This window comes from Dendropsophus ebraccatus, chromosome 5 (genome assembly GCF_027789765.1).
Source record: "Dendropsophus ebraccatus isolate aDenEbr1 chromosome 5, aDenEbr1.pat, whole genome shotgun sequence".
In the NCBI taxonomy this organism is placed as follows: domain Eukaryota; kingdom Metazoa; phylum Chordata; class Amphibia; order Anura; family Hylidae; genus Dendropsophus; species Dendropsophus ebraccatus.
In genome coordinates this window covers 17,994,937-18,020,517 of record NC_091458.1, presented here as the reverse complement: position 1 = coordinate 18,020,517, position 25,581 = coordinate 17,994,937, and the positions used below count along the sequence as shown (strand labels likewise).

General features: G+C 40.4%; 1 protein-coding gene across 5 annotated transcripts in view; it reads left to right on the top strand.

Moving 5' to 3' along the window:
- Window positions 1-25,581, top strand: part of CNTN5 (contactin 5) — a 948,473-nt gene that overhangs the window by 743,698 nt on the left and 179,194 nt on the right. For all 5 annotated transcript variants that reach the window (XM_069969612.1, XM_069969611.1, XM_069969613.1 and 2 more), the window contains 3 exons: window positions 3,501-3,637; window positions 8,842-8,971; window positions 12,096-12,246. In XM_069969612.1, the coding sequence (XP_069825713.1) occupies window positions 3,501-3,637; window positions 8,842-8,971; window positions 12,096-12,246 (418 nt within the window). The remainder of the gene's footprint in view (window positions 1-3,500; window positions 3,638-8,841; window positions 8,972-12,095; window positions 12,247-25,581) is intronic.

The following is a 25,581-nucleotide window of genomic DNA, read 5'->3' as shown; positions in this document are numbered from 1 at the left end:
CAGCCTGCACAGCCCTGGGAGTCAGGTCGGGACATTACCATGTTATCCAGGAAGTGAAATCACCATGTTATCCAGGAAGTGACACCACCATGTTATCCAGGAAGCGACATCAGCATGTTATGCAGGAAGTGACATCAGCACTAAGCACAAAGCTAATCCTCCAGCACTCAGGAGAGAATAAACCCCTGTGGAGGAAACCTCTAGGGAACCATGACTGAAGGATTGTCTTTCCTTTGGGCTCATAGCAATACACAAGGGATACATAATACTACTACTACCCCTATACACCCGGACATCTCCTGCCTTACCCATCATGTTTTATATTCTTGTACTACTACTACTAGCCCACACGGCTGCATTTCAACTGCGTTACCCATCATATTTTATATTGTACTACTACTACTACCCTACATGGCTGCACATCTTCTGCCTTGTCCATCATGTCCTATACTGTACTACTATTGCAGTGTCTCAGGGCTTTTGTGCCACTGCTAGGTATATACAGTATATGTAGGTCGGCACTGACACCTTTTCAATCTCTTTCTCCTTTGGCTATCCCTATTTATTCCTATAGGGGTATTCAGCCATGGCCCCTTCCCCTGTGTTGGTCTTCTTCTCCATAGAGCAGCCCTGGGCCTCTCAGTATTGTACACTGTAGCTATACCCCAGCCTCCTCTCAGAACATTGATGGCCTTTGTTAGATTTAGATCTGGGATTGTCTTAACTATCTATACATTTAAATACCAGAGGATATATTGAAAGCCTAAACTCATCCTTCTTCCCAAGACCTTTAGATGAAGTACAGCACTCTGCGGGATAAAGCTCCTTGTAGATCTTGTAAGACCGTGAACATAAAACAAAAGCCAAGCTTGGCCAGGGATTTAGAGAGTGACTCCTTTATAGCCCTGTATGATAAATGCATGGCAGCATCTGGAGCAGGTGATGGACTGCAAATAACCAGGGGGTCATGGAGGTGAGTGAAGGACACCACGCCATGGCCACCACCATCATAAATCCCAGCAGCTCTCCACATATTTCTCCACCGGTCGACACTACCTATTTATTGTATTCTTCTCTTCTATAAGCCGAGATGAATTTCATGTACTGAAGACCATTATGGTGATACTGTAGATAGATAGATAGATAGAAGATAGATAGATAGATAGATAGATAGGAGATAGATAGATAGATAGGAGATAGATAGATAGATAGGTAGATAGGAGATAGATAGATAGATAGATAGATAGATAGATAGATAGATAGATAGATAGATAGGGGATATATAGATAGATAGATAGATAGATAGATAGGAGATAGATAGGAGATAGATAGGAGATAGATAGGAGATAGATAGGAGATAGATAGAGAGATAGATAGAGAGATAGATAGAGAGAGAGATAGATAGAGAGATAGATAGAGAGAGAGATAGATAGGAGATAGATAGGAGATAGATAGGAGATAGATAGGAGATAGATAGGAGATAGATAGGAGATAGATAGATAGGAGATAGATAGATAGATAGATAGGAGATAGATAGGAGATAGATAGGAGATAGATAGAGAGATAGATAGAGAGATAGATAGAGAGAGAGATAGATAGGAGATAGATAGAGAGATAGATAGAGAGAGAGATAGATAGGAGATAGATAGGAGATAGATAGGAGATAGATAGGAGATAGATAGGAGATAGATAGGAGATAGATAGGAGATAGATAGGAGATAGATAGGAGATAGATAGGAGATAGATAGGAGATAGATAGAGAGATAGATAGATAGGAGATAGATAGGAGATAGATAGGAGATAGATAGAGAGATAGATAGAGAGAGAGATAGAGAGATAGATAGGAGATAGATAGGAGATAGATAGGAGATAGATAGATAGGAGATAGATAGATAGGAGATAGATAGATAGGAGATAGATAGATAGATAGATAGATAGGAGATAGATAGATAGATAGGAGATAGATAGATAGATAGGAGATAGATAGATAGGAGATAGATAGATAGATAGGAGATAGATAGGAGATAGATAGGAGATAGATAGGAGATAGATAGGAGATAGATAGGAGATAGATAGGAGATAGATAGGAGATAGATAGGAGATAGATAGGAGATAGATAGATAGGAGATAGATAGATAGGAGATAGATAGATAGATAGGAGATAGATAGATAGATAGGAGATAGATAGATAGGAGATAGATAGATAGGAGATAAAAACTCCGCAGCACACTTGTAGTGTAGAAAAACGTGCAATACGTGGATTTATTCCATAAAGCGATATACAGCAACAACACAAGTGGTACACAACGTTTCGGCGTCTCCTACGCCATTTTCAAGTGCAAATACAACAACAAACTCACTCAGGTTAAATACATCATAGTTAATTATTACAAAGCAGTGATTGGTGCAAAAAATTTTTTGCACCAATCACTGCTTTGTATAGATCTATCTATCTATCTATCTATCTATCTATCTATCTATCTATCTATCTCCTATCTATCTATATCTATCTATCTCCTATCTATCTATCTATCTTCTATCTATCTATCTATCTATCTCCTATCTATCTATCTATCTATCTATCTATCTATCTATCTATCTATCTATCTATCTCCTATCTATCTATATCTATCTATCTCCTATCTATCTATCTATCTATCTATCTATCTATCTATCTATCTATCTATCTCCTATCTATCTATCTATCTATCTATCTATCTATCTATCTCCTATCTATCTATCTATCTATCTATCTATCTATCTATCTATCTCCTATCTATCTATCTATCTATCTATCTATCTATCTATCTCCTATCTACCTATCTATCTATCTCCTATCTATCTCCTATCTATCTCCTATCTATCTATCTCCTATCTATCTATCCTATCTATCTATCTCCTATCTATCTCCTATCTATCTATCTATCTATCTATCTATCTATCTATCTATCTCCTATCTATCTATCTATCTATCTATCTATCTCCTATCTATCTATCTATCTATCTATCTATCTATCTATCTATCTCCTATCTATCTCCTATCTACCTATCTATCTCCTATCTATCTCCTATCTATCTCCTATCTATCTATCTCCTATCTATCTATCCTATCTATCTATCTATCTATCTATCTATCTATCTCCTATCTATCTATCTCCTATCTATCTCCTATCTATCTATCTATCTATCTATCTATCTATCTATCTATCTATCTATCTATCTCTTCTATAGTTAAATAATGGGTAACCTTGATACGAGTGTCTCCCATGTAGGTGTTGTTCTTGTTCCTGTACAGTACTACTATTATTTCTGTAGAAGTCTTCTTCTTTCTGTATTGTACGCCGCTTGTCCTTGTGAAAATATTTCCTTCAATGTCCTTTTGGGCCGTGTTATTTTTCTTATTGGTTGTCACCTGTTTAAGCATTCCAGCTCAATCATTTATATGGAAAGTAAAATGTGTTTTTCACTTATTTCTATATATTTATTTCCTTTTGCTGCAGCTCAGCCGCAATGGATAGAGAAGATTAATGACACCCAGCTAGACAGTGGCGACCAGCTCCGCTGGGAGTGTAAGGCATCTGGAAAGCCTCGGCCCATATATCGCTGGCTGAAGAACGGCCTCCCCCTGCCCCCCCAGGTACACACTGGCTCCATTCATTACATTTCTACTTACTTGTTTTATTACAATAGACGTGACATTCCATCTGCAAACAGCGACATACTGTATCTGCTCTGCCTGGATGGGATTTCATGGACATACAGGCGAACAGCAAGTAAATGTTTGCATCGGTGCATGTACCCGGCTGTATCCATCTGCATCATTAAATGACCCATAGTAATTCCTTATATTCAATCGTTGTTGTTTTGTTGTACATCATTTTTATGCATTATTGTGAATATCAGTAAAATGACCTTACATTTTAAAAGAACCATTTTTTTAAGTAAACTGTTTCATTTAGTTTTTTTTTAGTCCAGGCGATTTTAAGAAACTTTGTAATTGGGTTTATTAGGCAAATCTGCCATTATCTGCATTCAAAAAGCCTTTCCCCAGGTCCCCCCCTCCCCCCTCCTCCTCTCTCTACTTCACTGCTCATTATCAGGAAATCTCCACTCTTTTACATCAGTCGAGCCCTGTGTAACCTATGGAGAGGGGAGGGGGGAGGAGGGAGATTAGTCACCAGCAGAGAACAAAGGATTACACAGCAGGACCTGTGTCAAAGCCAGTATTCAGACGTGAGAGAGGTCAGTGCTGACTTCAGAGGAGATATCCCGGTGATGTAACTGTAAATTAACTCTTTGTTGTCCTGTTTTGATGCCTCATCTCCCTCCACCCCTCCCCTCTCCATAGAAAACCATGAAGACAAAGGGGAGAGCTTCAAACTACTTTCTTATGATAAAAATGCATTTTTCAGCTAATAAACCCAATTACAAAGTTTATTAAAATCGCCTGTACTATTGATTTCTGCAATAAAAAAACTAAATGACAGTGACACTTTTAAGTGAACCCATCATATATGTTATAGAGCAGATAGATTGCTGCTCTATGTTCAACAGGAAGTGGTGTATTTTCTCTTGTCTGACCCAGTTCTCTCTGCTGCCACCTCTGTCCATGTCAGGAACTGTCCAGAGCAGCAGCAAATCCCCATCGAAAACCTTTCCAGCTCTGGACAGTTCCTGACATGGACAGAGGTGGCAGCAGAGAGCCTGTCAGACTGGACAGAATACACAACACCAAGATTTATGAAATCAACAGGGGTTTTGATCGCAGTTTAGCAAGATACCCTCTTTGTTTCTTTGCAACGTTATACATATGGCCACTAGGTGTCGCCCTTCACTGCGCATGTGTACAAGTGCTGCGCATCCACATTCAGTAGCAGAGAACCTGGGGGTGGGGGGCAGGGGCTTGCACTGTACGGTTAGTTCTCCTGTCACACAGCACCAAAACCTCAGTGACAACACAGTGACATTATACTGACTGTTACATAAAGAGCTGCAGAGCAGATAATAGAATTAGCAAAAGTTTATAATATAATAATCCTGAGCTGATATATAACCTGCATGACAAACTGGTGTCTCTCTTTGTGTGAGCGGCAAAGGACGGGGACTTCCTGTATTTGGTCTCTTTTTTTTTTTTGAACAGAGGAAAGACCAAACATCAGCACAGAGGAAGCCTAAATAAATAAATAAATAAAGTAAATATATTGCAAAACTGGTTGCCATCACAACCACTGCTGATTTCTTAAAAAAAAACTAAAATAACAAATTGTGACAGGTACATTTTAATCGATATGCTTGTTTGCCACTGCTTGAGAAACCTCTCAATGAGTGAGTGAAAAGTTGCATTTTTATGCGTGAAAAATAAGCACGTCCATTTGAAGATATCCTTTGGAGTGCTGCGGTAATTCTTTGTGATAGATAGACAGACAGACAGACAGACAGACAGACAGGAGATAGACAGGAGATAGACAGGAGATAGATAGGAGATAGATAGATAGGAGATAGATAGACAGGAGATAGATAGACAGGAGATAGATAGGAGATAGATAGGAGATAGATAGGAGATAGATAGGAGATAGATAGGAGATAGATAGGAGATAGATAGGAGATAGATAGGAGATAGATAGGAGATAGATAGGAGATAGATAGGAGATAGATAGGAGATAGATAGGAGATAGATAGGAGATAGATAGGAGATAGATAGGAGATAGATAGGAGATAGATAGGAGATAGATAGGAGATAGATAGATAGATAGATAGATAGATAGATATCAGAGTAAATCCCACGGCACTTCTGATTTACTTCTAGATAGATAGATAGATAGATAGATAGATAGATAGATAGGAGATAGATAGATGGATAGATAGATAGATAGATAGATAGATAGATAGGAGATAGATAGATAGATAGATAGATAGATAGATAGATAGATAGGAGAGAGATAGATAGATGGATAGATAGATAGATGGATAGGGAGATAGATAGATGGATAGGAACTAGATAGATAGATGGATAGGAGATAGATAGATAGATAGATAGATGGATAGGGAGATAGATAGATGGATAGGGAGATAGATAGATGGATAGAATTAAATCGGTAGTGGATAGGAAACTCCCTTCATCCATCACCATAGATACATGGACACGTGGTGCATATAAGAATCCTTCCCACCATTTTGTGTATCATTTAAATGCAAAAGGTTTTAAAAATTCTGAATTCCCTAAATAAGCCAGCAGAGCGGCCGCGTTGTGCCTGTGATCATCCGCTATAATCAGAGGGATCGCGCTGGAGTTCTGTTGTCTCGCTGCTGTAAGCCAACAATATTTATGATTCCTATAGAAGATGTATACAGTAAGATAGAAGGATGGATACACGGCGTCTGCGGGGCCCATCTCTCCATGGAGTCTCACTGACTGATGAAGCTATACTCTGGGGGATTCATTGAAGCTTTCTGATTTATCTCCCGGCCCGGCAAAGTATCGTCTATTTAAAAGGAAGAGCAATCAGAAAAATTCTTGTAAATGTCAAGCACATGTCAAGTTAAAGGAAACGTACAGTTTGATTGTCCATGGATTGAATATAAATCTATTGATATTTATAATCAAAGGAGAGAAGTGAAGACATTGTGCTGCGCTCTCGTGTTGTTGTGAATTCTGCTTTGGACTAGTTCATTTTTTTACTTCCTTATTTATTATTTACAGAAGATTTATAGGCATTTGCTTTTATGTTTTCGATATATTTTTGTGACTTTTTTTGGATTTGTGGCCCTTTAGATCTAATGAGCGATCTCTCAATTTCAGAGGAAGCTCGTGGTAGAGGGATAGAGATTCCAAGTCAAAATTTAAATGGATACTTCTCTAAAAATCTTAACCAAATTTGTTCTCGGACCTGGTTAACCATGAAATTTGACAGTCTGGCCCACAGGGGGTTAATTCAACCAGACTGTGCTCTGTTGGGGAATTATACTTACCACTCCTTCCATCTTCTGTCTACAGTATTACAGTTCAGCCAATCAGCAGCTGAGAGGTGACACCACTGCAGCTGCTGATTGGCTGAGGGGCATTAGGGAAGGTAGGAGATCGGAGTGGTAAGTATAATTTTAACATTTCCCAGTGGGTTTAACCCCTAGACGACCCAGGACGTAACTGTACGTCCTGGCATCGCTAGGGGAGTTCAGAGGGGGGCCACGCAGTGACCCTGCTCTGAATCACCGCGATCCCGGGTGCTATATGCAATTAGCTATTAGCGGGCATGGTCCAATCGCTGTGCCCGCTAATTAGGCTTTAATTAATAAAAAAAAACTCCCCTAATAAAAATTAGAATCATCCCCCTTTTTTCATTTTATAAATACAAATAAATAAACATGTTTAGCATTGCCGCGTGCATATTGGCCTGAACTATTAAAGTATCACATTCCTGATCTCGCACGGTAAAAGTGGCAAGTGCAGAAAACAATTCCTAAGTGCAAAATTGCGCATTTTTTGGTCGCATCAAATCTAGAAAAATTGTGGTAAAAAGTGATCAAAAAGTTGAATATACGCAAAAAAGATAATAATAGAAAGTACACATCATGGCGCAAAAAATTACACCTCTCGCAGCCCCATAGACCAATGGATAAAAGCGCTATAAGCATGATAATAGAGCAATTTTAAGGAACATATATTTTTTTGAAAAAAGGTTTTAATTTTTGAAAAGCCATCAAATAAAATAAAAGTTATGCAAGTTACATATCGTTGTAATTGTACTGACTTGAGGAATATATATGACATGCAGGTTTTACCCTAGCGTGAACAGCGTAACCCCCCCCCCCCCCCAAAAAAAAAAAAAAAATAATAATTTATAAATAAATAATTAAATTAAATTAAATAAATAAATTAAAAAAAATTATGTGTTTCGTTATTTTTTATTATTTTTTATTTATTTATTTTATGTCACCACACATAACATCTTTTTCTGGTTTCACTGCCTATTTTATGTAAAAATTACATCTGCCATTGCAAAGTACAATTAGTGGCCCAAAAAAATAAGGGCTCTAGGTGGACAAATGTATGCACTATGGTCTTATATAAACAAGGAGGAAAAAACTAAAGAGCAAAAATGAAAATTGACCAGGTCTTCTAAGGGTTAAAGGGAAACTGACAGCACGGATATGCAAATATTTGTGGTGCCAGTTTTCCATTGCCGATCACAGGAGCAGTGCGTACTTACCTTCGTCGCTGCTCTGTGATTCAGCTGGTTCCTAAAAAACAATCTTTATCTTAGGCTGAGAGTTTCACAAAGGTGTGTTTGTGACACTGTCTGGGCCCACCCTGCACCGCCTCTGCCCGCCCCGCTCTCCGACTACTATTTTGTCCCTATGCCATCCCCACTTCCTCCAGAGGAGACAGGCGTCTGCCTGAAGATACAGCATTGGCCACAGACAGGGGCGGGCTGAGGCTGTGCAGAGCAGGCGCTGACAGTGTCGCTGACACACCTCTTTGGCACTGTCAGCCCAGGATAAAGATTGTCTTTTAGGAAGAGTCCATTTTACAGAGCAGTGAGGAAGGTAAGTATGCATTGCTTCTGTGATTGGCAATGGGAAACTGGCAGCATGAATATATGGATATCTCTGCAGTCAGTTTCCCTTTAAGCCACCGATAATCGAATGCAGTAGGTTTGGCTTCGGATAAACCCGCACGTGCTCCAGCTTTACTCATCGCTATCCTCTACATATCATACACAGTATATAAAATTGTATATACTCAGTATAATCACATATAGTGTATAATAAACCAAAAGTATATTCTTTACATTTGTTCTAAAGAATTGTGTTCTTATGTGTGACTGGTAACATCTATTACAGAACAGAGTTGAGATGGTGAACGGCATGTTGACAATCCATAACGTCAATCAATCTGACGCTGGAATGTACCAATGTCTGGCTGAAAATATATATGGGATTATCTATGGGAGCGCAGAGCTGAAGGTTCTAGGTAAGTAATAGATAATTTTTCATTATGCAAAGAATAACATTTATCTGTAAAACTTTCCTACCCGCTCAAATCAACTGGTGTCAGGAAGTTATACAGATTTGAAATATACTTCTATTTAAAAATCTCAAGTCTTCCTGTACTTATGAGCTGCTGTATGTCCTGCAGGAAGCGGTGTATTCTTTCCAGTCTGACACAGTGCTCTCTGCTGCCACCTCTGTCCATGTCAGGAACTGTCCAGAGCAGGAGTGGTTTTCTATGGGGATTTGCTGTTGCTCTAGACAGTTCCTGACATGGACAGAGGTGGCAGCAGAGAGCACCGTGTCAGACTGGAAAGAATACACCTCTTCCTGCAGGACACACAGCAGCTGGAAGCACTGGAAAAATTTAGATTTTTAAATGAAAGTAAATTACAAATCTATATAAATTTATGACACCAGTTGATTTGAATTTTTTTTAGTATTTTTTTTTTGACAACTGAATTGTAAATCATAAAAAATAAATAAATAAATAAAAAACGTAATGTTGCGTTGTAGACCTTTTCCTGTCTCCTGACCCTCATTTGTCTGATATATAGAATGCGACAGTAAGGAAATATCATGGCTCCCTTTATGGTAAATGTCACATCTTCTCATTGGTAGTTTACATTGATTTTATACTTCTTATTGTTCGTCCTTTTAAAAGTAAAGAATAAATAAGCCAAAAGACATTTAATTAAAAATAATGGTCGTGTACTGAATGCCGGCCGCACAGGACTTTAACGTCCTCTTCATTGAATTAAATGTGTAGGGGCCCAAGTACAATATTACTATATTCCATGTAAAAGTTTAATATTCTACAGAGCTGTGATAAAAGCTGAAGAATTCATATAGAATCCCATGGCTGCCCCATATACATAGATAGTGAAGATGAGCGAAACTCGAGCATGCTGGAGTCCATCCGAACCCGATCGTTTGGCATTTGATTAGCGGTGGCTGCTGAAGTTGGATAAAGCCCTAAGGCTATGTGGAAATCGTGGATATAGTCATTGGCTGTATCCATGTTTTCCAGACAACCTTAGTGTTTTATCCATATTCATCAGCCCCGCTAATCAAATACCGAATGTTCGGGTTCGGATCGACTCGAACCCGGTTCACTCATCTCTAATAGATGCCATTCCCTCTGGGGGGGGGGGGATATCTTCATACAGATGTGTCCTTCCTTACCTCTCCCTAAGGCTCAAGATATTCTAAGATAATTTAAAGTACTCTGGCAGGAGTTGTTTACGCTATACAGTATACTGTGTGTCGCCACCCAGTGGTTGTGCTGTGACTTGCAGCCTGTGCAGGAATTTGTTACCATATGACAATATTGTGTTCAATTTGTATTTTGTGTCCTTAAAGATGATCTATCAGCAGGTTCGATAATTCGGACCTGTTGATATGTCCCAATTGTGCCGGAGATGGCGAGGATGAAGGAATGTCGTTAGTCGTTTGCTCCGCGGTCCGGTGAGACCATTACGAGCACAGCCCTGTCCCCATAGCGCCAATCAGCCCCAAGGCGGCCCACTCCTTCTGGTGATAATCAAGGGAGCGGGCCAGCCGGAGGGCGGGCCAGTTTGTCGATATGGGGGCGGGTGAGTTCTCCTAATTGTCCTACCGGACCATGGAGCAAACAACTAACTATATTAGAACAGCCCAGAGGATGAAGGCAAGACACATACCTTCATGCTTAGCGCCCTGTGCACAATAAGGGAATATTAACAGGTTAGATTCGTCTAAACTGCTGATAGTTCCCCTTTAAGAAAATTCACAGTAGGGTATATTGGAACAAATGATGAAGCCTTTATGGCAGCACACATACACTGTCCGATGCTGTCCTTAGGAGGCATATAGCCTCTGTGCATTGCCACACACTTCCTGCAGGACATACAGTACAGCAACTGATATGGACTGGAATGTTTGATATTTTTTAATTTGTATAACTGTATGATACTAGTTGATTTTAAAGCAAAAAAAAAAAAATTCCCTTGAGTACCCCTTTAAAAAGGAGCTGAGCTGAAGTTACATGTCCCCACAACTACACAATGAATGGAAACCAAGTGCTTCTGGCTCTGTTCACTGTGTAATGTGGTCACTGAACAGTTAACCGACTGGATGTCAGCACCCTGCCTATCCGTCACTGATGACCTATCCTGTAGGGTAGGCCATCATTCTGTTTTGCCCAGAAAACCCTTCTAACCCCCTTAAAGGGGTATTCCTATCTGAGCCTCCTATCCCAAGCCTATGTATAGAGGTTAATAATCTCATCTCTGGGGTCCAACCACAATGTTTTCCACGACTCCCTAAGGTTGCATCCAACTTCTTCTGCCACCGGTATTCCAATGTCAAACGATCGGACTAAAGCATAGCAAGGCATTTGCATCCCTATTCTTGGGATCGGTGGGGGTCCGGGCAGTATGACCCCAAACTTTGATGGGAATACCCCTTTAAAGGAAGCCTTTCACCCCCCCCCCCCCCCCCCCCCCCCCCCCCCCCCCCCCCCCCCCCCCCGTAGAACCCCAGATACTAACCCCATGGTAAGTATCTGGGGCTCTACCCCAGGTGCCGAGGTTAAAAGTTTCCTTTAAGTGAGTTTTTTCTATTTGCTATTTTATGCAGTTAGACTTTTAGTTTATTTTTATGTGTTCAAAACTCTGCAAAAGTTAAAATATTACATTATAAATATTATATTATACAATTTATCAACACATAACATTTTTCCCATTTAGACAAAAGAAAACGATGCAATGTGCATACCTTTGTGATCATTTTTTTCCTCCGATTTATACCTCCAACCATCATTATACACACAGTACCATGAGGGACAATAGTAAATTGCGCTCTGGTGTTTGGAACATCTTCCCCGTGAAACGCTCGCGCAGAGATGAGTTTGCTTCCCGGATAACCTCTGCCGTTTGAATTCAGATCTCGCTACGAAATGTACAAAGATTGTTTTGTGTTCGGCTTTGAAAGCGACTAAAAGGAGAGATGTCTTTGCAGAAACATTTCTAAATAGGCACAATAAGCCGATGCATACGGTAACAGTGGGGAATTTCATTGTGATTCAGATCTGTGATTGTTATTTTCATATGTATTCTCCTTAACAGCATCCGCTCCCTCGTTTGAGCTCAACCAACGGCAAAAAACAATAATCATCACCAAGGGCAAGGAAGTCATTATGGAATGTAAACCGCAAGCCTCTCCAAAACCAACCATCTCCTGGATGAAAGGTGACAGAGCTGTAAGGCAGAACAAAAGGTTAGAGACTGTCAACTTTACTTGGAGAATTAATAGGGTATGAGGAGCCGGGAACGAGATGTTTGTACCTGCCTGACTATTGCCTTGTAGATATTTCTGCCTGGTAGAAGGTATTTTACATTATGCGCTATTCACAGTTGGACATTTTTCAATTCATAAACAGCAAGGAAACGTTTCTCAGTTCATATCGGCAGAAAATGTCGGGTGACTTTGTAATTATTTTACTTAACTTATGTCCAAAGAAGTAATGTGTCTCCTTGGGGGGGACCATCAAGCTGGCGTAAGAAGTCTTAGAGGTCAGACGATGTTAGCTGGGTAAAAAGTATGGAAATTAGATCTCCAAACTGGTTCTCTAACGCCACCAACTGGAGGCAGCTACCTTGTAAGTCTGTGCTTGTTGCCTAAAGATTAGTGTTAAGTAGACATGCCAAATTCAGTAACGTTCTCCGAACCCAAACGTTTGGCATTTCCCTTTAAGATATCTCTTTGAGATATTTAGAGTGTAGTATAGAGCCGACTTGACAAACCGTTTGGATTTGGCAACCTTCTCCAAACCCAAATGCTTGATATTTGAGTCCCGGCAGCTGAAGAAGTTGGATGCCACCCTCAGGGGTCTTGAAAAACGTCAAATGCCGAGCATTCGGGTTCGGAGAACGTTGCCGAACCTGTACAGTTCAACAAGTCTACTCAACACTACTAAATATTTTAAAGGGAATCTTTAAGCAGAGTCATCGAGTCTTATACAGAGGTCCGGAAGGGGAGTGGAACAATATCTGGTGTCACGGTCATGTAACTTGCACAAGCTTGAAGAGCATTATTCTATCTTCAGACAACCATCACAGGTCCTCCTGATGCTAACCAGTGTCTGGACTAAAGATGAGTGAATCGCTGATCTAAATGAAGTGAAGCTCTTCGTTTGGTCCGCTCATCAAGCCACCGGCCTTTCAGTGCTGCTCTGCTCCCTCCCACTGCTTCCAGGAAGCCGGGAAAGCTGGATCCAATCCTAGGAATCTTCTACCAGTTTCCCAGGATAGGATCCAGCTCTTCCCCGGCACCCCGGGGTGAAGCGATCAAGAGCAAAGCACTAAAAGGCTAGCGGCTTAATGAGCAGAGCATGGATCAAATGAAGAGTCTCAATATTATACCTTTGAAGAGGAAATGGCTGAGCTGCAATACTGCACACAACCTATCCATAGGTGTGGCACTGTTATATATACACACAGCTATGTTTTTCTATCTAATCCTGGATATTAAATTTAAGTTGTTTTTCCAAGTTGGAATAGTAATAAATGAGAGTTTGGTTGACATTCTGGGTGACATTGATGTTTACTTATGAAGCAATGTATCAGCCTGAATAACTTGGAGACTTTCAAGATTGGCGTTCAGATTATCTCACTAATGGTTCTGGACGTTTTATGCCCTGGCACATATATACTATATTTCAGAGCGCTACATAAATTATACAGCTGCATGTATTTTTAATATTTCAGACATATAATTCAATGGCCCAGATGTCAGCTTTGACGTTCAGAGAGATTTTAAAGCTGAGAAAGACATTGAACAGCGCAGACGTCCATTGATGGATGATTATTTTGTCCTTTTAGATTTGCAAGTTTTGAGCCAGTTTGCCGGGTTGGCATTAATGGAATGGAAGAAAATGGAATTCTAAAACAGATTAGGAAATTCTTAACTTTGTCAGGGCAATAGCGTTTGTAAAAAGGAGGAAGACGGAAAAGTTTGTTAACTGTGTGTGTTCAAGGTTAATGTAATCAGATGAGCACTAATCAATCTATTGAGGGTTGGGCTGGTTGGGAGGCCACTTGGAGGACCATGGCCGTCCAAACTGCCCACATCGTCACTGTCAGGGCCGCTTCATCCAGGATGCAGAGTGAAGTCACTGCCTCCGGTGGCGCTCTTCTGAAACCGTTTAGGGGGGGGAGGTTTGATAGACAGCCCTGGGCCCAAAGTACATTTAATTTTCCCCTGGATGGGGAAACACAGAACATATAAATTTAAACATTTAAATATAGACACATTTACATAGATTGGAAGCGGACCACCCTACCCCCACAACAGAGAAAAAAATAGGATGCTCACTGGACAGGAAGACTTGTGGTTGATCAATACTTCGAGAAGGGAATTTCTTAAAATTTTAAGAATGGCCAAAACCTCACCAAGTTCCAACAAAACTTTTCTTAAGGCAACCTGCTCCTTTGCAGCAGTTTACCAGGAATTTTGGTGCTCCAAAAGAGAGAGCTTGGGTGCTTCGCTAGAAAAAGAATTAGGGGCTCTTAAGAAATTCTCCTCTTCCTAGTGAATTAACTATGTTTCTTTACTACTTGGGAAACATGGGAGTTCTCAACCATTCTATTAGGGAGGAAGGTTTTGGTTTCTAGGTGCTCCACAAGGTAGAGAGTTGGGGGTCCCATCACTTTCCACTGGTGAGACAATTGGGGTTCCTAGACACTCTATTATTAAGAGAGTTCTGGGTTCCTAGGTGCTCCACTAGGGACAGACCTGGGGTTCCCATCATGCTCCATTGTGGAGACAGTCAGGAGTGAGGTAGAGGTTTCTAAGTGCTCCACTAGAAAGAGAGTTGAGAGTTCCATTACACTTTGTGATTTCCTAGGTGCAACAGTAAAGAGAGAATTTGGGGTTCCTAGTTGCTCCACTGGGTGGGTGGGTGGATCAAGATTTGTGCTTCTTAAATGCTCCATGGGAAAGAGAGTTCAGGGCTCCTAGGTGCTCCGCTAGGAAAAGAGTTTGGTGTTCTCTCACACTTGGGAGGGAGGTGTGGGGGTTCCATAGTGCTCCAATTTAAAGGCTTATGGGGGTTCCTAGGCACACCAATAGACACAGATATGAGGGTTCATAGATGCTCCACGAGCAGAAAGATGAGGGTTCCTAGGCACACAACAAGGGAGGGAACTGGGTTTAGCAAGCTCTCCATGAGGGAGGGAATTAGATTTCACAGGCGTCCACATGAGGGAGGGAAGTGTGTTTTGTAGGTGTTCCATGAGGAAGGTGGGTTCCGTAGGTGCTCCATGGAGTAGGAAGGTGGGTTTCATAGGCGCTCTATAAGGTAGCAAGGTGGGTTCCGTAGGCGCTCTATGAGGGAGGAAGGGTGGTTCTGTATGCGCTCCATGAGGGAGGAAGTTGGGGGTTTGTGAGAGCTGCAGACCCTTGAGATGCACCAATCTAACATTTCTTTACAAGGTCAAAAAATGACAGGAAAAGCACTCTCAAAGATGTCCCAGTACACAAGAGAAGAGGGATATTGTAGCAGCGGCCATCTGTATTCATTACATGCTATAGGATCTGTGTTTGCCTCACTTCAAATTATCTCCTTTTCTCCATAATAAATTATTAAATATGCAGAAAGTTTTCCCTTTTTTTGCGAGTTGCTGAATGGTTTTAAGATGTGTCATTGCAGCTGTTATTTGAAAAGTCAGGTCACAAGCTAATTCATCAAACCTTCTAGAAAGTCACACGAGGTTCTGTGAAGTCTGAATAAAGTCATAGAAAAGGCTACGCCGTTCAAGGAAAAATAGACAATGGGAAGGGAAATTAATTTAGATAGTGACATTTTAGACATTGCAGTTTAATTATGCAACGTGCCATCATTCAGCATTTCTATAGCTCTCCGACTGACTCTCTGCATTATTTTTTATGGTATTTGTTTGCTTGTTATCTATGATAAAACGTGTGGGGAAATTTATTATTGCTGCAACTGGTGAATGTTTAGATGTGAAGGTTATACAACAGATGAATATTAATGAGATAGATGGGGGAAGAGATAGATCGATAGATAGATGTGCCTCTGTCTGGTATCGCACTAGAGGGGATGAAGGTGCTGTTATATGTATTTTCCCCACTAGGTGTCACTCTCTGTGTGTATCTGTGCAGGTGTCTTTCCCTCACTTTTCAACCTCTTAACCTTATTCTCTCTCCTGTCCAGTGCATCCCCACCAATCACTGGGAAGTTTAGTTGCCCCTTTAAAAGGGAGGTTAATTCCTGGTGGGAGGTCTTTAGTTAGTGGTCTTTTGTCAGTCGGTGTGGAGGGACTAAGACACAAGCAAAGAGAGTTTTTCATACTGAGAGACTTGCTCCAGTATGCAGTGCTAACCCTCAGGTGGGGTAGCCATCCTCTGAGGAAACCTTATGCACACCAGTGATCCCTCACCTTTATTATCAGGACAGTAACCATAGCTAGTTACTGACCCATAGTAGGACAAATAGCTGAAGCTGACGTATCCCACTGACAATGCATAGCTCTTCTGGGAAGCCTCGGAAAGTCTGCTACACACACTTGTAAAGGCCTGGGGCTCACACTACCCAGCTTGGCACTGGCTGAACTAGCAGAGTACACTAGTACTCAAAAAAGATTGTCTCCCTACTCAATTTTCCAGCTACAGTGCCTCAACCTCTACTCTCCCTTTCTTCTGTCACCTGCACTGGATCTTAAAGTTATTACCTGCATTGTATTGTATTGCCAGTAAAGGCGCAGTTCTAGTTAATTCATTGGACTCTGCTCTATTTTTGTGTGCCACTGCACCTGCCCTACACCTTACACTTGCATTAACCTCTCCTCAAGTGCAGTGCCCGTGTGTCCAGGGGCAGGTTCCAAGATCACTCCAGGCCCCCGTGACAAGTGCCCAAGTACCCACCTAGCTGTAATACCACCTAATATCTACCCTGGCGATAGATAGGAGATAGATAGATAGATAGATAGATAGATAGATAGATAGATAGATAGATAGATAGATAGGAGATTTTATCCTATTTTGGACATGTATTTTTTCAACAACAGGACATTATTGTTGATGACTTTGGCTGTCCAGGCATGATGGGAGTTGTAGTTGTGCATCCCTGATGTAAATGATGAGGCCTCCATGATATTGTCTTGCCCTCCAGAACTGGGTCACCATTGCTCTCACAAATGAGCTGTAATCTGCTTGGAGGAGACTCACACTTTAAATAAGTTGTTTTCCATTTATTTAATATGTTCGGTAAATCAGGAGAAAATTGCCTTCGCCGGCATTGTTCTCCATTTCAACCTTTTGTCTAATGTCGATTTCACACTTTGGTAAATTCTGCACAACACGTATCTCTAGACCCATCATGTACTAATTTTGTGCTGACAACCTTGTAATGGGAATTTAAACACTTATTAGATTTTACTTGTTATTACAAAAGGAGAAATATTTACACTTCCAAACCTTAAGTCGGCCGTGATCTTTATCTCTTTTTTTTTTTTTTAGGTTGCAATGTATTTGACCCTTCTTAAAGGGGAAGTGCTCACTAAATCTTCTTCACACAGTGACTGGAAGATGTGATTATGGAGCTCGGACCTAACTGTACTGTCAAAACAATGTTGTGTATGAGAGATATAGACTTACTAATCCCCCATGTGTCTGCTTTGTTTAAATAACCTGTTGCCCTTAGTTATGACCACCATATGGCATCCTCTAAGGTGGTCACACATGCTCAGTACAAATGCAAAGCAAGGGGGGGTATAGCATGTGCACTGTTGCCATAATACAGCCAATATGCAAAGATCAGATTCATGGGGGGAAAGGACTGCACAGGGATGTAGGACACTTTACTTAACCCCATCCTGACCTCTCAAGTTTAAATTGTGATCGTTACCTATGATCTTTCTTGTGTTCGTTCTGTAGTCGCTACTGCATTCGTCGCTACTGCGAACGTCTTATTACATGCGAACAATTTGCAAACGATCAACGATAAAATAGGTCCAAATCCTATCAAACGACCAACGATTTCTCGTTGGTCATTTAATTGCTGTCTGCTATTGCACTAAATGATTATCGTTCAAATTCGAACGGTCTAACAATTTTTCGAACTAATCGTAAACTAATTAATAGTACTGTGTAATACTATCGTAAGAGATATAGATTTACTACTCTGATGTATATCTGCTTTGCTTTGATAACCTGTTGCATTTGTTTATGACCATCATATGGAATCCACTAAGGTGGTCACACATGCTCAGTTCAGCTACAATGTCCTGTAAATATCAGAAGTTACTCTCCACTGTGCAAACAAGCAAGGGGGATTGTTGTAAAGTGTATGTACTGTTGTATACTGTAGCTACAGTTCAGAGAGGAAACCTTGAAGGGATCAGTTCAATGGGGAGAGCTATAATACTGTTCTTTTTCCAATTAAGAAATTACTTATTAATTTCAAAAGAGGAAGCAGTATTCCATGAATATTAAAACACATACCCCCCCCCCCCCCCCCACACACACACACACACACACACGCACATACACACACACCACCACCACCCATTGTGTGGAGAACAGCAACCTTTTTATCAATGAAGTAATTTTCACGCCAGTCAATCAACAGTGCTAGTGCATATATTTATATCACTTAAAGTTAATTATACATAATTGATCAATCAAGTGCATATCAGATTATACAATGCATACATCATAAGTGCATATCAGAATATACAATGCATACATCATAAGTGCATATCAGAATATACAATGCATACATTATAAGTAAAGTTTTGCTCAAAAGTTTCACATACTCTGGCAGAATTTTTGCTTTCTTGTCCTTTTTTCAGAAAATATAAATGATAACAAAATCTTTTTCCCCACTCATGCTTAGTGGTTGGGTGAAGCCATTTATTGTAAGACTACTGTTCTTTCTCTTTTTAAATCATAACAACCAAAAACATCCAAATGACCCTGATGAAAAGTTTACATACCCCAGTACTTAGTATTGCCCCTCTAACATCAATGACAGCTTGAAGTCTTTTGTGGTAGTTGTGGATGAGGCTCTTTATGTTCTCAGATGGTAAAGCTGCCCATTCTTTTTGTCAAAAAGCCTGTAAATTCCTGGGATGTCTTGCATGAATTTAGCGCTTAAGATCTCCCCAGAGTTGCTCAATGATATTAAAGGGGTTGTCCGGCGATAAAAAATTATTCACAGAATAACACACATTACAAAGTTATACAACTTTGTAATGTATGTTATGTCTGTGAATGGCCCCCTTCCCCGTGTCCCACCACCCCCACCCGTGTACCCGGAAGTGTGGTGCGCTATACATTACCTGTCACGTGCCGACCACGGTCTCCGATCCTCAGCAGTGACGTCTTCTTCGGGAGGCCGGCGGATCTTCCCGAGTGCCGGCCGCCCTCTGCAGCGCCATCCGAAGCTCAGCCGCGATTGGCTGAGCACAGTTATGCTCAGCCAATCGCGGCTGAGCTTCGGATGAGCTTGCAGAGGGCGGCCGGCACTCGGGAAGATCCGCCGGCCTCCCGAAGAAGACGTCACTGCTGAGGATCGGAGACCGTGGACGACACGAGATGCGGTGAGTATAATGCACCACACTTCCGGGTCTAGCGTGGGTGGGGGGAAACACGGGGAAGGGGGCCATTCACAGACATAACATACATTACAAAGTTGTATAACTTTGTAATGTGTGTTATTCTGTGAATAATTTTTTATCGCCGGACAACCCCTTTAAGACTGTGATGGCCGCTCCAGAACCTTCACTTTGTTCTGCTGTAGCAAATGACAGGTCGAATTGGCCTTGTGTTTTGGATCCTTGTCTTGTTGGAACGTCCAAGTACGTCATATGTGCATCTTCCAGGATGATGAGTGCAAATTTGCTTCCAGTATTTGCTGATAACCTACAGCATTTATCTTTCCTTCAACTCTGACCAAGCTTCCTGCAGCTCACATATCCCTAAATCATCACTGATCCCCCTCTGTGATTTACAGAATGAATGGTGTTCCTTTCATCATAGGCCTTGTTGACACCTCTCCTAACATAACTTTTATGATTGAGGCCAAAAAGTTTGATTGTGGTCTCATTACTCCAAATTACCTTGTTCTAGATGTTTTGAGGCTTGTCTCTATGCAGTTTGGCGTATTTTAGGTAAGATACTTTGTGGCCTTTCCGCAGTAATGGCTTTCTTCTGGCGACTCGACCATGCAGTCCATTTTTCTTCAAGTGCCTCCTTATTGTGCATCTTGATACAGCCACACTGCTAGTTTTCAGAGAGTCCTGTATTTCAGCTAATGTTATTTGTGGATTTTTCTTTGCATCCTGAACAATTCTACTGGTAGTTGTGGCTAAAATCTTTGTTGGTCTGTGGTTTGGTTTGGTTATTCCAGAGCCCCTGATTTTCCATGTGTTAATCACAGTTTGAACACTGCTGACTGGCATTATCAATTTCTTGGATGTCAGAACAAAGTGAAGGTTCTGGAGCGGCCATCTCAGTCTCCTGACCTTAATTTTATTGATCCACTCTAAGGAGATCTCAAGCACGCAGTTCATGCAAGTCAGCCCAGGAAGTTACAGAAACTGGAGATATTTTGACAAGAAGAATGGGCAGCTTTACAATCTGAGAAAATAAAGAGCCTCATCCACAACTACCACATAAGACTTCAAGCTGTCATTAATGATAGAGGACTCAATACACAGTATTAAGAACTGGTGTATGTAAACTTTTGATCAGGGTCATTTGGATGTTTTTGGTTGTCATTAAGATTTAAAAAGAGAAAACACAGTAGTCTAAGAATAAATGGCTTCACCCGACCACTAACCACAAGAGGGAAAAAGTTTTTGTGTTATCATTTATATTCTCTGAAAAAAGGACAGCAAAAAAGAAAGAAAAGATTCTGCCAGGTAATGTAAACTTTTAAGCACAACTCTACATATCGGAATACACAATGAACATAGTGAAAAAAGGTTGCTTCCATCTACTATGTAGCAGCAAATGAACAACAGCTGACCTGCAGTAGCCATGTCTGGCCACTAAACAGTGAACGGGAGATGAGTTGCAGTAACCAGGTACAGCCACTACACAATGAATGGAGCCAACTGCTTTCCAGCCACATTCACTGTGTAGTGCAGGTGCAGAACAGCTGACCGGTGGGAGTGCCAGAGGTTTTTCCGAGAAGACACCTTTTATAAAGGAAAACTGGTACTCTACCCCTAAAACCTCTCCTGCAATCATTATGTAATATTTATAAATGTTCACTTCAGTCTTTTCTTAAAGGAATTATCCAGTGCTACAAAAACATGGCCACTTTCTTTCAGAGACAACACGACTCTTGTCTCCCGTTCAGGTGCGGTTTGCAATTAAACTCCATTCACTTCAATGGAACTGAGCAGCAAAACCCCGCCCAAGCTGAAGACAAGAGTGGGGCTGTCTCTGGAAGAAAGTGGCCATGTTTTTGTAGCGCTGGATAACCTCTTTAAGGTACGACCAATATAACTACATCCAACGCTGCCGCTCCAGACCACCCACAAGCTTTGTTTTTATGGCTACATCGATGACATCACCATCGCTTCAAGTCACTGACTGGATGTCACTAAGGCCAATGATTGGCTGGAGTGGTGACGTAGATATATGACGTAGATATATGGGCATCATGGATGCAACCCTGCAAACATTCATTGGGCAATCATTTGAATTAGAAACTAGAATAATTAATCCAATTGTATCTGTAAAGACGTGAAAATCAGACTATTGCATATTTTTATTTTACATATGTCGTTTGTTAGAGTCTGTGTGGGTATGTATGTGTAAGTGTGTATGTATGTGTGTATATGTATATACAGTATGGGGGAGTTTCATGGTGTAAAGTGAAACTGGCTCAGTTGCCCCTAGCAACCAATCAGATTCCACCTTTCATTCCTCAGACTCTTTGGAAAATGAAAGGTGGAATCTGATTGGTTGCTAGGGGCAACTGAGCCAGTTTCACTTTACTCTATTTTTGATAAATCTCCCCCTATGTGTGTATGTATGTATGTATGTATGTATGTATGTATGTGTTTGTATCTGTCTATTGTATGTATGTGTGTGTATGTATGTGTGTTGGTATGTGTATATATGTGTGTAGGTATGTGTGTATGTGCGTGTATATATGTGTGCATGTATGTGTGTAGGTATGTATATGTATGTGTATGTATGTGTGTATGTATGCGTTTGTGTATGTATGTACATGTGTAAATATGTGTATGTGTGCATGTATGTGTATGTATGTGTATGTGTGTAGGTATGTGTATAAATTTTATGTATGTATGTGTGTCTATGTGCAGGTATGTGTGTGTATGTATTTATGTATATATTTGTGTATGTATGCATGTGTGTATTTGCTTACATGTGTAATTATGTGTATCTGTGCACGTATGTTTATGTATGTGTGCATGTATGTGTGTATATGTATATATGTATGAATGTATGTATGTGTATATGTGTGTATTTGTATGTGTGTGCATACCTATACAGTGTGCTTTCTGTATATTTATTCACTGAGAATTGTAATACTTCCAGCCTCTCTACTATACGGCTTCTCCGCTGGCTGCATACATTTTTTTTTTTTATTTAGCTGGAAGTGAATATTAATGGCCGGCTCTGCAGGTAGCTCATTGTCACTAAATATATTTTCAGGATTATTTTGCCCTTGGGTTTCCTAAGCTGCAATGCATAAATCTCTTCCAAATGAGCAAACTGAATTCTCATGTTCTTCGATAATGGATGATAGAAAGTAATCTACAGAAGGACTTGGGGGTAGAGGGGCCTGTGTGACAGACAAATAATAGTGCCGGCTTTTTTATGCCAATAACCAGTGATTACATAGGACTGATTTATAGTTATCTCCAAGTAACCAAAGTTCCCGGCCATTATTTCTGTATCTCCTTATGGTATAAATGTCTAATAATGACAAATAATGATCATACGCCATTAAAAACAATGAGACGAAAGATATATCGAGGAATATTGAACTGAATTTGACGGTATCCTTTTTGTAATTTTCTTTGCACACATCTATATATCATCTTAGATACTATCTGGTAATTTACCGTTATTCCATATTAAAGGGGTTATCCAGGCTTAGAAGAGCACAGCACTTATTTTTAGCACCACCCCTGTCCTCAGGTTGTGTGTAATATTACAATTCAGCTACATTCACTTCAATGGATTTGAGCTGCAATACCACACCCAAACTGAGGACAGGGATGGCGCTATTTTCAGAAGAAATTGGCCATGTTTTTCTAGCTTGGACACCCCCTTTAACAGGTAAGATGTACGGGGTATAGTGGAGTAATCTAGAACCAACGTACATAAAATTAGTTTAGACCTCATCAGCACAACCCCTGGCAATAAGACTTGAGGTATGAGGATATCAGATTTGCCTAAGTCTGGTGGACTTTATGGGATATTCTGGCCCCTATATAAAAATGTATGAGCTGTCAGGGTAGAGAGAAAGAGAATAAAAAAAATCATACTTACCTAACCCTGGCTTTACCACCACCACCCCCACCACACCAGACTTTTCTCGACTTCCGCTATCTCTTCTTTCTGTTTCCAAGATAAGTGTTCAGAAGCTGGACCTCCTGTCTCATCCAGTGTTTGGCTAAGTTGGCAGGTACTGCTTCTAAGCACTCATCTTGAAAGTAGGAAGAAGCAAGAACATCAGGGACTAGAGATGCAGGAGAACAGCAGTGAATCCAGGCTAGGTAAGTATGTTTTTTTTCTTACATTAAAAGTATAGTCCATTGAGCAGGCAGCATATTGATATATAGTTGTGTGGGGGAAGTTTCAGGATAGTCATTTAAATCTCTGCTCATTCTGGGGCTAAGTAGGGTCATGTGGGTAGCTCTGCTCAAAGATTGATAGCGATCTGCATGTTAAAGGGGTTATTTAGTGCTACAAAAACATGGCCACTTTCAGAGACGATACGACTATTGTCTCCAGTTCAGGTGCGGTTTGCAATTAAGCTCCATTCACTTCAATGGAACTGAGCAGCTGTCTCTGGAAGAAAGTGGCCATGTTTTTGTAACGCTGGATAACCCCTTTAAGAGAGATTCCAATTACTGATTTGGATCACCTCCTTGACTACTTAGAATTTAAAATGAGCAAACACTATAGACTAAGTAGTCAAGTGGGCAGTCCTTAACATTGATTGCCAGCGATTTCTACATATACACTTACACACAGATAGCTGTCAGTCACTGATAAGCACCACCCACATGACTACTTAGTTCAGAAGGAACAGAAAATTAAAAAGGTAAATGATAAGCTGTCCTGGAACTTTTCCCGCAAAAGTCTCTATAAGTCTGCTCAGCTTCTCCTGCTCTCTAAGAGTATGTCTGCAGCTAATTTATGGAAATGTGTAACAAATCAGTTGTTATTGCAAGGGGAAATGAGTTGCATCTTTTTTCTGCAGTGGCCACTGCTGGAGAATTATGGTATTACATGACACCAAATCAAATGAATAGATGATTATGAAAAACAATACATAGGCATGTTAAGTCCTTAAGTAGTTTTAAATACACACACAACCTGAGGACATGTGAGGTTGTTTTGGGAAAGAAAAAAAAATCTATATTTTTTTCTAGTGTTGAATAACCCCTTTAATTAATAGTATAAAGGATTGATTTTGTTTTCTTTATTTAAATCGGTGTATGCTAGCTTTTAGTAATCCTTTCCCTAACCAGCTGACTGCTTCAGGTCCAGCTACTCAAACTGTGTAAAAAACAAACAAACAGTTTTTATTTTGAGTGAAAGAAACCAGCTTAATATTTTTCCTGCAGTGGCCACTGCTGGTGATTTGTGGTATTACATGGCAACTATTCAGATAAATAATAGGCTTAGAAATACAAGGTCACATTAAGACCTCCAGTAAGGGAGACACTCTTTGCATCAACTTTCCGTTGGGTCCTAAACAGAAAACCCCAGTGTATATGTGTCATACCCCCCACTATTAGCATATTAGATGGAAATATTTAATTTATTCAACTTTAATTGTTGGTTTATCTGTTCTTTGATGTGTCTCGGGTCATTTTGTTCTCTTCTGCTTATGCATGGCCCGGCTTAAACTCTTAATCAAGAAGAAGTCAGGACTTTGAAGAAGACAGATGAGTATGAGCACAGAAGGTTAGTAATTATAAGGAAAATGACAGTGTTTGTTAAGGTTAGTTTCATTATCCACAGGCAAACAACACCCATCCTTAGAGATCCTATTAACACCTTCACACAAGCTAAAATAAAATGGTCCAAGCAACTTGATTAGTCCGGCACTAAATGAAAAAAAAAAAAATCACAGGGAATTAAATGCAAAATGTTCCTCTTAATTAACAACATCATGCAGCTATTAAAACTTCAAAGGTCACCGTGGCCTAGATTTCTCCGAAGATGTGAAGGTTTAGAACTTCTTAAATCCACGGTGAATGTCACCAGATTACCTTTTGATATATTTTGTTCGTGGTGGTGATATGGACGGTAGTCGGTGGCTTCCTCGATCTTCATTACGACATCTCTGGAAGTTATTTGACCAAAACT